We start from the raw sequence: 16,072 nt of genomic DNA on the forward strand, positions 1-16,072 counted from the left end.
TTTCTCTGTCTCTGAGTGCCATACCTTCCCCAGTGCCCGCTTCCCAAAGGGCCTCCCACTAAGAGTCACCGTGCTGGCCCAGGGCTTCCTGGAAGAGCTGGTGCTAGGCAGGTTCTGGACTCTTGGGGTGGGTTGGTGCCTCTGTCCACTGCATTCACTTCTGATCTGATGGGGACCAGCACATCCAAGCCCGTCTTGTCTGGATCAGAACAGAGAAGGAGAGGGAACCACATGGATGAGTGACTGGGGCTTCAGGAGACAAACAAGGACTCTGACCCCCATGGGCATGTGCAGAGGACCTGACAGGTGTGGCCGTGGCTGCGTGCGCATGCGCAGTCACTCTAGTCCAAGCACAGCTCGGTGCTGCTGCCGGATGATTCCCTGCTAGGGAACTGCCTGGGTTTGTGTCCTGGGCTGACCTGTGTCCAGGACAGTGCAGCCCCCGTGGAGGAAATCCAAGCAGCTGGTGGGGTCTGGAACAGATGGCTGATGAGGTGGACAGTGAAGTCTCTGGAAGCCAAGGAATAGTTTCCTGTTCCATGAGTTTTCTCAGCCTCATTCTGTTCTTCAAAACCCCCAGGGGAGGACAAGCTATATTCCTCATATTTCAATTCCTTTCGTGCCAGGGAAGTCCTTTCTGATGTCTGACTTGAGTCCCTCTAGTACTGTGGTGGGGTGGAAGGGTTCTTCCCTGGAGCTTGGAGACCTGCTGAGATGCTGTTTGACCCCCGCTGCTTTCCTCCCCTGCTATGGCAGTGGCCTCTGAAGCCAGCCCGGCAGGCTCCCAGAATCCGTGGGGCCTGTCAAAGGCACATTGATGGAGCCTTCCCTGGGGATGTCTCACCACCCTCCTTTCTGGGCGCCAACTCTGTCCTTTGGCACAGCCCTCACTCAGCTGGTTGCTGAAAAGCTCCCCCAGGCGTAGCGGGCAGGGCCACATCCTGGCTAACATGAGGGCTGGGGCCACCCTGGGAGCTCTGGAAAGAACCTTTTTCCTATAAGCTTCCAGACAGGATGGGCGGGGAGTGAAGGGTCAGGAGTCAGGCAGATGAGGGTTTACACTTTGGTAGTGCCGGACATTGACCGCTAAGCTCTGTGACCTTGGGCAGGGGACTTTGCCTTTCTGTGGCTCCGTTTCCTGATCCGTAAATTGGAGCTGTTAATTGCGTGGCTATATGTATGGTGGGATCTAAATGAGATGGTTCATGTAAGGCCCTGGGCTCTGTGCCCGCCATTCACTGCACACCAAAGACTTGGTAGTGGCTTATTACGAGTCTGACACCTTTTGGTTGAGGCTTCTGCTTTGAGTTGGGGACTTCTGGTCAGGGTCTTTCTCCTGACTCCCTGTCCCCATCTCCTGACTGGTTGCTGCCTCAGAGGGGCCCCAAGCCGAGGCCCTTTCGGCTCCTGGCCTGACTCCAATCCCTCTTCCTCTCCTCCTGCAGGTGCGCTACAAGGAGGAGTTTGAGAAGAACAAAGGCAAAGGCTTCAGCGTGGTGGCAGACACGCCTGAGCTCCAGAGAATCAAGAAGACCCAGGACCAGATCAGTAATGTGAGCTCCTGCCCTGCCCTGTGGCATCCCTGCTGCCCTCTGTTTGGTCCCCTCCCTGCCAGCCTGGCAGACGCAAGCCTGGCAGATGTGAATGAGGCCAGTGCCTCCACTGCCCCTGCCCTCCAGGGTGGACCTGGGGAAGAGCTTGGGGTTCCCAGATGCCTCTTCTCTGTGTACCCCCAGACCAGCCTGCATAGCATTTTCTTCTTGAAGGGACTGTATTCTGTGGGAGCATGTGGGGGCCTGTGTGCTAAATCAGCCCCCACTCTCTCTGTTATTCTTTTTTCTGGATATCGTGGGTATCGGTGCAGACTGCACGTCTCATCTTAGCACAAAGGTCAAAACTGGGGGGCGGGGAGTGCCTGGCCTCCCCTGGTCTGTGCCTGGGTGCTGACATTGCAGTCATTTCCTCCCTTCCTTGGCCTCCTCCCCCACATCAGCCTGCTCTTCCTTCCTGTGTAAAAACCCCAGCCAGCTTCGCCCGCCAGCCCTGCACCCCCTGGTTCACACCCCCCGCCTCCCTGATGGTCAGTGGCATCTGGCTGTGGCAGGGGTGGGCATGGAGAGTGGGCAGGGGATCAACTGTCCCCAGCATCGTGTGCCCTCCATGGCATCTGTGGCCAGAGAACAGGCCTCAGTTTCCTGCTTGGCAGAGCCACAGGCAAGCAGCCTGTGTGGCTTTAGGCATGCGGGGGCAGGGCACTGCGGTGAGCAGCAACCATGGGGGACCCACACACAGAACTGCAGGGGCTGCCCAGCCAGCCTGGCCTAGGAGGTCCTGCCAGGGAGGGTTTAGGCAGGCAGCTGTCTTCATGTCTGGAACAGGAAGGGATCAGTGAGTTGCCCGTTGTTGCTCTGGGCTGAAGAACTGGGGATAGAGATTGCGGGGGGGCCTGGCTTTCCGGTGGTCTCAGCACCCACTCCCTGGGCTCCACATCCCTTCCCACCCTCCACCTGGCCACCTCAGCAGGGCGCTCCTTTAAAAGCTTGGCTGGGCCATGCATAGAGTGGGCTGCAGTGGTGGGTCAGGTGGATTTCAGAAGCGCAGGCAGCCCACAGACAGCAGAACCCAGCCATGCCCAAAACTGTGACTTTCAAACTCTGACTTCAGCCTACAGTAAAATATACATTGTACGTCTTGACCCATCTAACAGGCATACATTTATGTAGAGGAAAAACAGAATGGAAGCTTTCATGAATGAGTACTTCCTACTTAGAGAGCGTTCAGATCTTTTTTTTTTTTTTGAGACAGAGTCTCACTCTGTTGCTCAGGCTGGAGTGCAGTGGTGCTCCGCCTCCAGGGTTCAAGTGATTCTCCTGCCTTAGCCTCCCAAGTGGAATAGCTGGGATTACAGGTGCACACCACCACCCCCGGCCAATTTTTGTATTTTTGGTAGAGACGGGGTTTCACCATGTTGGCCAGGCTGGTCTCTAACGCCTGACCTCAGGTGATGTGCCTGCCTTGGCCTCCTAAAGTGCTAAGATTACAGGTGTGAGCCACCACACCCAGCCACTTTCAGATCTTTTCTAAAGATGCTGGTTGCAGGCCCCTATACACCCTCACATAATACAGCCCCTTCGAGGACTGTATTCCCAACACTTTGGGAGACTGAGGTGGGAGGATTGCTTGAGCCCAGAAGTTTGAGACTAGCCTGGACAACATAGCAAAACTCTGTTTCTACAAAAAAAAAAAAAAACAAAAAAAACAAAAACTAGCCAGGCATGATAACACATGCCTGTGGTCCTAGCTATTCAGGAGGCTGAAGTGGGAGGATCACCTGAGCCCAGAGGTTTGAGGTTATAGTGAGCCATAATTGCACCACTGCATTCCAGCCTGGGAAACCGAGTGAGACCCTGTTTCCAAAAAAAAAAAAAAAAAAAGGACCGGGCGCAGTGGCTCACGCCTGTAATCCCAGCACTTTGAGAGGCCGAGGTGGGCAGATTATGAGGTCAAGAGATCGAGAACATCCTGGCCAACATGGTGAAACCCCATCTCTACTAAAAATACAAAAATTAGCTGGGCATGGTGGCATGTGCCTGTAATCCCAGCTACTTGGGAGGCTGAGACAGAAGAATCGCTTGAACTCGGGAGGCGGAGGTTGCAGTGAGTTGAGATCAGGCCACTGCACTCCAGCCTGGTGACAGAGCGAGACTCCATCTCAAAAAAAAAAACAAAACAAAAAGATGCTGGTTGCAGACTTACTGTGAATGGGTTTTGCAACTGGATTGTTGACCTGCAGTTTGAAATTGGTGGCCTGAGGAAATGGCATGCTTCCCTTTGGCTAGCAGGGGATGCCTGGGGCAGGCACTCTAATCCTCCTTCCCCTCCAACTTCCAGAGGCCTGTCACAGTTGACTCTTTATATATGCCAGGGCCTGGCCTTACACCCTGCAAAGGGTAAGACCCTTAGATCTGTGTCTCAGAGCTCTCCGCTTGGAAAGTGGGGGAGGGGGAAGATGGTCTTAGATTATAGGGAAAACCCGGAATGGTTCACAGAACTGGAGTGTTGGCTCTTCAGCCCCTGCGGCTTTTCATGTAGAGGCTCTAGTCTTTTATCAGTGACACTTGCTCCCAATCTGCAACCCCAGCTCCCTGGCTGTTCACTCATTGCTTCACCCTGTGGGTTTTGGAGGAGGGGAGACAAGCCCAGTCATCCCTGCTTCCCTTTCTGGAAGGCTTCCAGAACACTCCACACTCAGCCTAAGCCACCTCCTCTTCTTCCCTCTCCCAGTTATTAGAGGTGTTAATATCCTAGTGACAAAACTCACCACCCTGGCCAAGCCATCGCACCTCAGGAGATAACCATCTTTTACCCTTCTCGGCAGTGAGCTGATGGTCCTCTGCAGGAGCTGGGGGAAGGGATTGACCCCGACCTGCTAGCTGCTTTTGCAGCTTTAGCAGAGACCTGTAGGGTGTGACTGCAAAGGCTGGAGACTCTTGGTTTTAATGAAAGCAATTACAGTCTGTCGGATATGGGCCTCCAGACAGCTGTAGCACAGTCACCTGTAGGGTTGACTGAAAATGCAGACTCACAGGCCTTCTCCCCTGGCTGCCAGAATCAGCATCTCTGGGAGTGGGGCCCAGGAATCAGCATGTTAAACACATTCCCTGGGTTTCTGTGATGCTCTCTGAAGTTTGAGAGCCACCACCTAAAAGTCTGAAAAAGCTTCACCAACCCCTAAGTCAGAGGGTGCCAGATCAGGCTGTACCTCAGAACCCCAGGGGAGCTTTATTTTTATTTTCATTTTTTTTGAGACGGAGTCTCAGTCTGTCGCCCAGGCTGGAGTGCAGTGGTGCGATCTTGGCTCACTGCAAGCTCCGCCTCCCAGGTTCACGCCATTCTCCTGCCTCAGCCTCCTGAGTAGCTGGGACTATAGGCGCCCGCCACCATGCCTGGCTAATTTTTTTTGTATTTTTAGTAGAGATGGGGTTTCACCATGTTAACCAGGATGGTCTCGATCTCCTGACCTCCTGATCCACCCGCCTAGACCTCCCAAAGTGCTGGGATTACAGGCGTGAGACACCAAGCCCAGCCTATTTTTATTTTTGAGACAGGGTTTCGCTCCATCATCCGGGCTGGAGTGCGGTGGTGTGTTCACGGCTCAGTACAGCCTGAACCTTCTGGGCTCAAGCTATTCTCCCACCTCAGCCTCTGAGTAGCTGGGACCACAGGTGTGCACCACCATGCCCAGCTAATTTTTCTTTTTTTTGCAGAGACACTATCTTGCTATGTTGCCCAGGCTGGTCTCAAACTCCTAGATTCAGGTTATCTTCCCACCTCAGCCTCCCAAAGTGCTGGGATTATAGGGGTGAGCCACCTCACCTGGCCTCCCAGGGGAGCTTTTTTTTTTTTTTTAAATTTTATTAGAGACAGGGTCTCACTATATTGTCTTAAACTCCTGGACTCAAGCGATCCGCCCACCTCGGCCTCCCAAAGTTCTGGGACTACAGGCATGAGCCACTGTGCCTGGCCCAGGGGAGCTTTAAACCACACATAAAACCATTGCTAAGTTGTCCCAACCTCCTGAAGTGTTTTGGGAAACAGGGTGTTTAGAGCCACACCTTTTGTTTTGTATCCAAAATAGCATTCCTGTTCCTGTAGGTAGCTTGTTGCTTTGCTTCCCAGATTAGCACCAAATGACTCCAGTTATTTTATTTATTTATTTATTTTTATTTATTTATTTATTTTTTTTTTGAGACGGAGTCTCGCTCTGTCGCCCAGGCTGGAGTGCAGTGGCGTGATCTTGGCTCACTGCAACCTCTGCCTCCCGGGTTGAAGCAATTCTTCTGCCTCAGCCTCCTGAGTAGCTAGGACTATAGGCACATGCCACCACACCCGGCTAATTTTTGTATTTTTAGTAGACACAGGGTTTTGCCATATTGGCCCGGCTGGTCTCGAACTCCTGACCTCAGGTAATCTGCCTGCCTCGGCCTCCCGAAGTGCTGGGATTACAGGCGTGAGCCACTGTGCCCAGCTGACTCCAGTTATTTCTAAAGGTCAGGCCATCTTACAAAAGGATGAGGATTTGCTTCCCTGGAGGGATATGCTGCAGACTAGGGCTTTTTACCAGCCAGAGCATTTTAAAAACAAGTGTCTGATCTCCTCTGGGGTGTCTGCTTTGGATAAATGCAGTCTGTCTTCAGTCTTGCTAAGTGGCGAGACAGTGAGGTAGGAGGAGATGGTAAGGGCCCAGATCCTAGCTTCTGTCATTCTGGGGCCAGGCAGGGCTCTTTGAGCCTCAGTTTCCTCATTTGTAAAAACGGGACAGTAGGCCCTACTTTGACAGGTGGTTGCAAGGAAAATGCCAAGTGCTTGGCATGGGATAAATGATGTCACTATTATTATCATCATTATTATTTTTGAGACAAGGTTGCCCAGGCTGGAGTACAGTGGCAGGATCATAGGTCACTGCAGCCTCGAACTCTTGGGCACTAGTGGTCCTCTCCCATCAACCTCCTGAGTAGCTGGGACTACAGGCATATACCACCATGCCCAGCTAATTGTTATATTTTTTGTAGAGATAGGGTCTTGCTATGCTGCCCAGGCTGGAGTGTAGTCACGTGATCATGGCTCACTGCAGCCTTGAACTCCTGGGTTTAAGTGAACCCTGGCCTAAGACTCCCAGGTTGCTGAGATTACAGGCGCACGCCATCACACCTGGTTATGTTGTCAATGTTATTAATACTTTAAAGGCACACTTGTCTGCTTTCTACACTGTAGCCAGAGAAGGGACATAAAGTGAAGTTTGGCAGAAAAATTTGGCCATTGTCTAGTACTAAGAATGTGTGGAAGTGAGGAAAGGGGCTAGTATATTACACACCTATGGTGAGTAGTTATGTCATCATTAAAGGCATCTAAAGAGTTGCCTTTTGATGGGTCCATGCTGTGGGATAAAGGTTACATGTTAGGAATCCTGGCCTTTTGTCATGAGCTCTAGCAGTGTTCAAGTATGGAAAACTTTAGTCGCTTTACTGGAGCCTCTTCTTTTATTTACTTACATATTGATTTTCTGTATACAATTTTGTGTCCTTAAAATTTTTTTATGTGTGAAATATGACACATAGTAACATATACAATAAACACCTGTTTCACCAGGCAGGTATACCATACATTGTATTACTGTATGCCTGTCAAGAGCCCAGTGTTCACAGTGTTAAAAATATAACTCCCATGTAGTAAGTACTTATCATATCTTTATTTAATTATGAGGGGACCAGCTAGAGATTAAAGCTGGGGAATATGAGAGGCAGAGGTAAATGCTAGTCTGTGAAAGAAAGTGCTGGGGCCGGGCAAGGTGGCTCATGTCTGTAACCCCAGCACTTTGGGAGGCTGAGGCGGGCAGATCACCTGAGGTCCGGAGTTCAAGACCAGCCTGGCCAACATGGTGAAACCCTGTCTCTACTAAAAATACAAAAATTAGCCAGGTGTGGTGGTGCACACCTGTAGTCCCAGCTACTTGGGAAGCTGAGGCAGGAGAATTGCTTGAACCCGGGAGGTGGAGGTTGCAGTGAGCTGAGACTACACCACTGCACTCCAGCTTGGGCAACAGAGCAAGACTCCGTCTCAAAAAAAAAAAAAAAAGGAAAAAAGAGAGTACTGGATACATTTAGCTACAGAAATGGTTAAGGGCCTACCATGAGTTACACATTGGCTATTGTCCTACGGGAAAATAAAACGATAAACTTTGAAGATATCTTTGCTGCAGGCAGAAATGCTTTGCATCTCAGTTGGCCAGAAATAATCAGCATTTTATATTCTGTAATGAGCTTCAGTCTTTAGACTCTGGGCCTAATCAATAGTAAATAGTCAAACAAAGTTTTGTCCCCAGAGTAAAACACTCTGAAGGCAGGTTTGTTGGACAATCCTCTAGTTTGATTTTGAAAGCATGTATTTTTCATTATAATTTTAATATGTAATTATGTATTCTTAAACACCATAGTTTTGCTTTTCCTGATTTTGAACACAGTAATTTTGTGTATCTTGCTTCTCTTACACACCATTGGGTTTAAAGATTCATCCGTTATGTTTGCGTGTAGTGGTGGTACATCCTTTTTCATTGCTATATAGTATTCCATTGTTTGTTTATACCACATTTTTTTGATTCTGTTGCTGGTGGACATTTGTACTGTTTCCAGTTGCTATGGACATTTTTGTACATATCTCCTGAAGTCTATGTACATTGGAACTGCTGCATCTTAGAATGTGTGCTCCTTGGGCCGGGCATGGTGGTTCACACCTGTAATCCTAGCACTTTGGGAGGCCGAAGTGGGTGGATCATGAGGTCAAGAGATCAAAGACCATCCTGGCTAACACAGTGAAACCCCGTCTCAACTAAAAATACAAAAAATTAGCCGGTCCTGGTGGCGCACTCGGTGGCGCAATCCCAGCCGCTCTGGAGGCTGAGGCAGGAGAATCACTGAACCTGGGAGGCAGAGGTTGCAGTGAGTTGAGATCGCACCACTGCACTCCAGCCTGGGTGACAGAGTGAGTGAGACTCCATCTCAAAAAAAAGAAAGGGAAAAAAAAAGTGTGCTCTTTCAACTTTACCAGATAATATGGAACTATTTTCCAAGTGGCTGCACTGATTTACCCTCCCACCAGCAGAGATGAGTTTCATTTGCTCCATGTGCTCAGATATGTTCACTTTAGCATTTTGATCGTGTAGAGTGTGATAGCCGATGGTTTTAAATTGCATTTCTGTGATTACTAATGAAGTTGAGTACAGACTTTTGTTTGTTTTAAAAATAAAATATTGGGGCATGGTGGGCTCATGCCTATATCCTAACAGTTTGGGAGGCTGTGGTGGGAGGATTGCTTGAGGCCAGGAGTTTAAGACTTGCCTGGGCAACATAGCAAGATACCATCTCTACAAAAAAAAGAAAGAAAATTAGCCGTGCATGGTGGCATCCACCTGTAGTCCCAGCTACTCGAGCGGCTGAGGTGGTAAGATTGCTTGAGCCCAGGAGTTTGAGGCTGCAGTGAGCCATGATCATGCCACCACACTCCAGCCTGGGTGACAGATCGAGACCCTGTCTCTAAAAAATAAATAAAATAAAATATTGTGAGTCTCTAATGGGGAGCAGTATTGCATGGTGGTTGAGAACTGAGGCTCTGATGTTAGAACTGGATTCTGACTTAACCCACTGTTTGCCCACATCTTGAGCCTTGGTTTCCCTATCTGTAAAATGGCAATATTCTCAGGCTGGCTGAGAAAAGGAAATGAGGCCAGGCGCGGTGGCTCAGGCCTGTAATCCCAGCACTTTGGCAGGCTGAGGCAGGTGGATTATTTAAGGCCAGGAGTTTGAGACCAGCCTGACCAACATGACAAACCCCCGCATCCACTAAAAATAGAAAAAAATAGCTGGGCATGGTGGTGCACCCCTGTAGTCTCAGCTACTTGGGAGACAGAAGCAGGAGAATTGGTTGAACTTGGGAGGTGGAGGTTGCAGTGAGCTGAGATCGCACCACTGCACTCCATCCTGGGCGGCAGAGTAAGACTGTCTCAAAATAAATAAATAAAGTAAAAAAGAAAAGGAAATGAGTAATGCATGTAAGGGCACCCAAAAAAAGACCCTAGCTGGTGAGCTGATGATTCCACCCAGAGCCTGCTGTTCCCTCGTTCACTGTGATGTATAATCATGTGAGGAGCACCGTATGGAGAGTCAGACTTTTATTTTCCACCACAGTTGGGAGAGCAGCGGGGTTAGAAAACAGAACATCAGCTAGCAGAGCTTTGTCATGGACCCTGACTTATCATCCTGGAGTCCCAGCTAGTAGGGTCCTGGCTGAGTCGGGAGGGTCCTTAGGCCTGGACCCCTGAACCCACATGTACTTGGACCTCATGGGCACAGGTAGAGTGTGGCCTCTGTCCACAGAGGCCCAGGACAGCTCCCAGGCTGGGGCTGTGCTGACATGTCTGGGCTTAGGGCGCTCCTCACTCAGGGCTCTCAGAAGGCCAGAACTTTGCGGAGCTTGGAGCAGGGATGAGCCAGGCCCTTGGAAGCTGGGAAATGTTTCTTTGCCTTCTGAATGTGCTAACATCCCCCTCATGTGCTTATTTGCTTAACAAACCAGTAGGTGGGTCAGGAAAGTCATAACACAATTTCCTCATTTGCTGGCGAGGGGAGGGAGAGGAAGCTGAGGGTTTGGAAATTTTATCCAGGTGGGCCCAGGCTGGAAGGAGCTGAGCCTCACTTTTTCTCAGCCCATTTAGCCCCTCTGTGCCGCCCGTCCTGAGTTGCATGCCTGGTGTCCCTCTCTCTCGAGTTAGGGTGACTTTCTGATTATCATTCCTGTTGAGAGTGAAAAGGGGTGCATTGAAATTTATCCCTGAGCAGCAGACATGAACTGGGACTTGGGCGTGTGGTCACCCTGCTCCACACCTGTTCTCAGGAAAGGGCCTGTCTAGCTGTGATTTTGTTCTTGTGTCACCAGCCTTGGCTGTTACTGAGCAATGAAAGCTCTGCCTCGGGAATTCATTTAATTTCTGAGCCTCATGTTCCTCTTCTGTAAGATGGGAATGAAGTGTGCGTGTCTGGCCCATTTTTTAGGGCGATGATTGTCAGGGTATGAAGAGCTTGGTGGAACTGTGTGAAGAGCTGTACAGCTGCAGAGGTTGTTAACATTGATAGAGCCACCCAGGAAGGGTGTCCTGGGTTCAGGCAGCTACTCCTCCAGCCGTCGGGTCAGCCGGCCGTAACTTTAGACACATTTATCCATGTGTAATGACTTTTTGAGAAGGAAGATCAGTTTCCCCAGCCCTTTATGGGAATACCCACGTGTCCATACTTGCTTTCAGCTTAGAGTTTGCTCAGGTTCCTGGAGCTGGTCAGGGTTCGCAGGACTGCCTGGGAGCAGATGGTACCGTGGCCTTATTTACAGATGAGAAAACTGAAACCCAGAGGGGAAAGTGACTCTCCCAAGGTCACGTAAGTAAGCATACGGCTCCCCTAAGGATGAGGCATTGGTCTGGTGACAGTGCAGCCCATCATAAGGGACTGAGCCTGTGGGGTCCAGACCTGCTCTCCTCCCAGAGGAAAAGGCTCCCTGTCACCCCATCACTAATGCAGATAGCGTCATGTCCAGGGAAGCTGTCACACATTCATCCGGGCCCCCAACATCAAGGACACCTGTCCCTGCAGGCCCCATGCTGGCACCTTCGGGGGGCCCAGGGCAGGCCCCTGTCCTCTCTGTGTCGCGCTTCCCTCCCTGGTCACAGGTTTTCAGGGGCAGGCTCTTTTCCTTAACAGAAAGGAAACAAGGGAAGCTGACCTTTCCCACCTCAGAACAAAAGTTGGAAGGGCAGGTGCCTCGTGAGCCTGGAGGCCTCAGGAGGGGTGTCCCCTTCCCTTGTGCCCTCCCAGCCACCAACACCAGTAGACAGGGGTCACTAAGAGAGTGGGGCTCGGGAGACTCACCTTCCGCGCTGGGTCTGTGAGAATGTCACCTGGAGTGCCCCTCCCAGCGGGTGCTGGGGTCGGATGGATTTTCAGCCTGGCCAGGGCTGGCTGCCTCACCTCAGGAACAGGCTTAGCCTGTGCTGCCATGTGGGTGCCGGTCCTTGCTCCAGCCTGAAGGGAGGGGGCTGGGAAAGGAGGGGCTGATCCTGACCCAAACCCTTAAGTAAACTGCCCTCTGCGTCCAGACTGGACTCCCCCCAGACTCTGTCCAGGCCCTCGCCACTGCCCTCCCTGTGCTCCCAGCCCGGGCTGCAGGAAGTATTGGCTGTTCAGCCAGCAGGAGCAGCAACGATGCAGGTGTTTCCAGCTGTTAACATGTAAGCCCTGCCCGGCCACGTGCTTGCTCTTACCTTTTGTGCACAGCCAGTGCCAAGGGGGAGAGGAGGCAGCAGAGACGGTGTGCGGAGGGGATGCCCAAAGGGGACTGCCCAGGCTGGGACAGCCCTGATGGGGCAGGGGCGCTCCAGGAAACAGCAGGTTTTGCCTCTCCTCCTCTTCCCACCCCACTACTCCCGCCCCATTTTCCCGGATCAGGAAAAGGCAGGCCAGCATTCTAGGGAACAGGAAGTGAAGTCAGCTTCCAGCTAGGTGCCTGCCAGGGCCTGGAGGAAATTCCTGCAGGCCTGAGCCCGTCTGGGAAGGACCAGTTTTTCTCCTTGTCCTGGTGTCCTGCTTTCTGAGTTTCCCCTGAGGGTGGGGGAGAGCTGTCACTCTCTTCACTCTGTGTCCCGCTTCCTCCCCCATCCTCATGGAGCACTCAAATCCTGAGCCCTCACACCTTTCTGTGGTTGTACCCGTCCCCACCAGTTTCCTCTCTGGAAAGTGAAGAGGAAGCTGGGCACGGTGGCTCACGGCTGTAATCCCAGCACTTTGGGAGGCCGAGGTGGGCAAATCACAAGGTCAAGAAGTTCAAGACCAGCCTGGCCAACATGGTAAAAGCCCGTCTCTACTAAAAATACAAAAATTAGCTGGGCGTGGTGGTAGTTGCCTGTAATCCCAGGTACTCAGGAGGCTGAGGCAGGAGAATCACTTGAACCCGGGAGGCAGAGGGTGCAGTAAGCCGAGATTGTGTCACTGCACTCCAGCCTGGGCGACAGAGCGAGACTCTGTCTCAAAAAAAAAAAAAGAAAGAAAAGTGAAGAGGATAGAGCCCACCAGGGGTCGTCAAGGTGTGGGACAGGCAGCATGTTCCTACAGGAAGAAAACTCTAGAACTCCTAGTTCTGGTTCTTTTTCATCTCATTCATTCATTCATTCATTCATTCATTTTGAGATGGACTCACTCTGTCACCCAGGCTGGAGTGCAGTGGCTCAATCTCGGCTCACTGCAATCTCCGTCTCCTGGGTTCGAGTGATTCTCATGACTTGGCCTCCCAAGTAGCTGGGATTACAGGTGCCCACCACCATGCCTGATTAAGTTTTGTATTTTTAGTAGAGGCAGGGTTTCACTGTGTTGGCCAGGCTAGTCTTGAACTCCTGACCTCAAACGATCTGCCAGCCTCGGCCTCCCAAAGTGCTTGGATTAAAGGTGTGAGCCACCGCACCTGGCCATCTCATACTTTTAAAATTCATTCTTTGGTGCAAGTTTTACAATATACATTATATATTTGTCAAGTGATAACTTCTGTGTAACTTATAAAATACACATAATTCAGGAAGATTGTGCTAAAATACATTTAACCAATAGGAGTATGCCATCAGAATCTTTTGGCAAACAAGGGTCACTAAGTTTTTTCTGTAAAGGGCCAGGTAGGAGGTATCTCAGGCTTTGTGGCCATATGGCCTCTGTGGCAGCAACTCAGTTCTGCAGTTCTGCCGTGAAAGCAGCCACAGATAAGAGGTAATTGAGTGGGTGTGGCTGTGTTCCAATAAAACTTTATTTCTGGAGGCTGAAATTTGAATTTCAGAGAAATTTCATGTGTCACGAAATATTATTCCTCTTTTGGTTCTTCTTCCCCTCCTCCACCGCCCCCTGCCAAGCATTAAAGAATGTGGAACCCGTTCTTAGCAGCCGGCTGTGGGCTGGATTTGGTCCATGGACCATAGGTTCCCAGCTTCTGCTCTAGACCACCCGTTCTCAGACTTGAAGCCTGCTTCAGACTTACCTGGGGAGCCTTTTTCCAAAATGCATATTCCAGAACCCCAGCCCTGATTTTGTAGATTCTCTGGAAGGCCCCAGAACCTGCATTCTAACAAGGAGCCCAGTTGAGTCAGACACAGGTAGTCTGAAGACCACTTTTTTTTTTTTTAACGGAGTCTCACTCTGTTGCCCAGGATGCAGCGCGATGACGTGATCTTGGCTCACTGCAACCTCTGCCTCGGGGGTTTAAGCAATTCTCGTGCCTCAGCCTCCTGAGTAGCTGGGATCACAGGTGCCTGCCATCACGCCCAGCTAATTTTTGTATTTTTGGTAGAGACGGCGTTTCACCATGTTGGCCAGGCTGGTCTCAAACTCCTGACCTCAGGTGATCCACCAGCCTCCCAAAGTGCTGGGATTACAGGTGTGAGCCACCACACCTGGACTGGAGACCACATGTTAAGAAGCAAAGCTCAAGGATCTCCAGGATCCTGGTCTGTTCTCTTCAGCCAGTCCTGAGGCCTGGGGTGTGCAGTGCTGTGGGAGGCCCCGGCATCAGAATAACTGGCTCCTTCACTACCTTCCAGGAGCTTCCATCCAGTGGGGGTGGGGGACACCACCCGCCAACAGCACAGCCCAGTCCCAGGTGCTATGGAAGCCCTGGGTTCAGCCTGGAGCCAGGGCCAGCGTCCTGAGGATGAGGTGCCTAGATGGACCTGGAAGGATGCGAGAAGCCTGGACTGCCCTTGAGTGGCGAGGGTGGGCTGCCTCCAGGTTGACCTTAATCCCTGCCCTCCCTACCACCGTGTGTCCGGATGACCTTGGACAGGTCCCTTAGCCTCTCTGGATATCGGGATATAACATTGACTACCTCAGAGGCTTGTGGGGAGGACTCAGCGAGCTGATATGCATGAAGTGTATCAACTAGGGCTGCTGGCTGGTATCTCCTTCCCTTGTCTTCCCTCACCACCCCCAGCCAGGGGACAGGGTGCTGCTGAGGGAGTGGGCTGGGAGGGTCACTTCTGGCCTTGTCTTAGGGATCTGAGAGCAGGGCATGGGCCCTGTGTCTGGGAGTGCCCTGGTGCCCTTCCTAGTGGGGTTGGGTGTGGTCAGTCTGGCCAGGGCTGGCTCCCTCCCCCATAAATAGGCTCACCTGGAGGTCTTTTCCCATTTGAGGCAATGAGATATGTATGTGAGGCTCTATGACTTGTCTTTTTTTTATTTTTAGTTTGAGACAGAGTCACGGAGTCTCACTCTGTCGCCCAGGCTGGGGTACAGTGGCATGATCTTGGCTCACCACAACCTCTGCCTCCCAGGTTCAAGCTATCCTTTTGCCTCAGCCTCCTGAGTAGCTGGGATTACAGGCGCCCGTCACCACACCCAGCTAATTTTTGTAGTTTTAGTAGAGACAGGGTTTCACCAAGTTGGCCAGGCTGGTCTCGAACTCCTGACCTCAAATGACCCTCTCACCTTGGCCTCCCAAAGTTCTGGGATTACAGGCGTGAGCCACCGTGCTTGGCCTTACCACCCGCCTTTCTTGTGGTGTAGTTCTTGCTGCAGGTGCATGCAATACAGGCCTCAAAACCTACCTGATATACGGGTGCCTGGGAATAGGGATCTTGACTTTTCCCCTGTCCCATATGGGCCCGGGGGCTGGGTCTGGGCTGGCCCAGGTGGGGCTAGAGCAGCTGGATCCAGGCACATGAGGTGTGAAGGTGTGGGCCTTATGCTGGCTGCATGGAGCAGCTGGAGGAAGGAGAGTCGGAGCAAGGGTGCTGCAGGGTCAGATTGCCACAGGGCCAGGGTGCCACAGGGTCAGGGTAGGGCCAGGGTGCCGCTGGGCCAGGGTGCCGCGGGATCTGGTTGCCACAGGGTCAGGGTGCCACAAGTGCGGGGAGTCACCCGTGATTCTCCAGGGTCTGGCTCTTGGGCTGAGATCCAGGAGACCTTAGCAGGCCTGTTTTTGGGAGTCTGGCACAGCCCCAGAAGGCCATCTGGACAGTTTTCAGACCTGAGAGGAGGAAAGGGCTTGTGTCTGGAGAAGGTGCCATGGGGGATGGGAGGTGGAGGAAGCCTGGGGCCAATCAGGATCTGGATCTAGCAGGGAACACCGAGGCCGGTGTTCTCGACCCACCATGGGACTCAGCCTGAAGAAGACAAGGTGAATGAACGACCGTTTCTTTCTGACTCATTTGGCTAAGAGGACTGAGCTGGGGCCGAGGCTCTGGACACAAATGGGCCAGTTGACCCTGAGGTTTCTTTCTGGTAGTGGGGGTGGGGCTTCCTCTGGCTGAGCCTGCTTAGGTCTCTGATGGAGGTAGCAGGGGCTCTGGTTCCCCCAAACTGGCCAAGTCCTCCACCATAGCACTCAAGGGGTCTGGGCAGAGTGCAGCTTCCCTTCCCTCCCCAGCTTGGCTTGGTGGGCACCTGCCTCCCCTGCCCTCCTGACCTTGATGGCTAATGCAGCCAGCCCCAGGCAGGCA

General features: G+C 51.8%; 1 protein-coding gene across 5 annotated transcripts in view; it reads left to right on the top strand.

Moving 5' to 3' along the window:
• The window catches only part of LASP1 (LIM and SH3 protein 1), an 80,179-nt gene that overhangs the window by 55,421 nt on the left and 8,686 nt on the right, over positions 1–16,072 (top strand). For 4 of the 5 annotated variants that reach the window (XM_054458046.2, XM_054458047.2, XM_063656972.1 and 1 more), the window contains one exon: positions 1,446–1,553. In XM_054458046.2, coding sequence (XP_054314021.1) covers positions 1,446–1,553 — 108 coding nt within the window. Of the gene's footprint in view, positions 1–1,445; positions 2,856–8,462; positions 11,871–16,072 lie in introns of those variants that run through there. The other variant, XR_010124761.1, reaches the window with a different exon arrangement.

This window comes from Pongo pygmaeus, chromosome 19, assembly GCF_028885625.2.
Source record: "Pongo pygmaeus isolate AG05252 chromosome 19, NHGRI_mPonPyg2-v2.0_pri, whole genome shotgun sequence".
Lineage (NCBI taxonomy): Eukaryota > Metazoa > Chordata > Mammalia > Primates > Hominidae > Pongo > Pongo pygmaeus.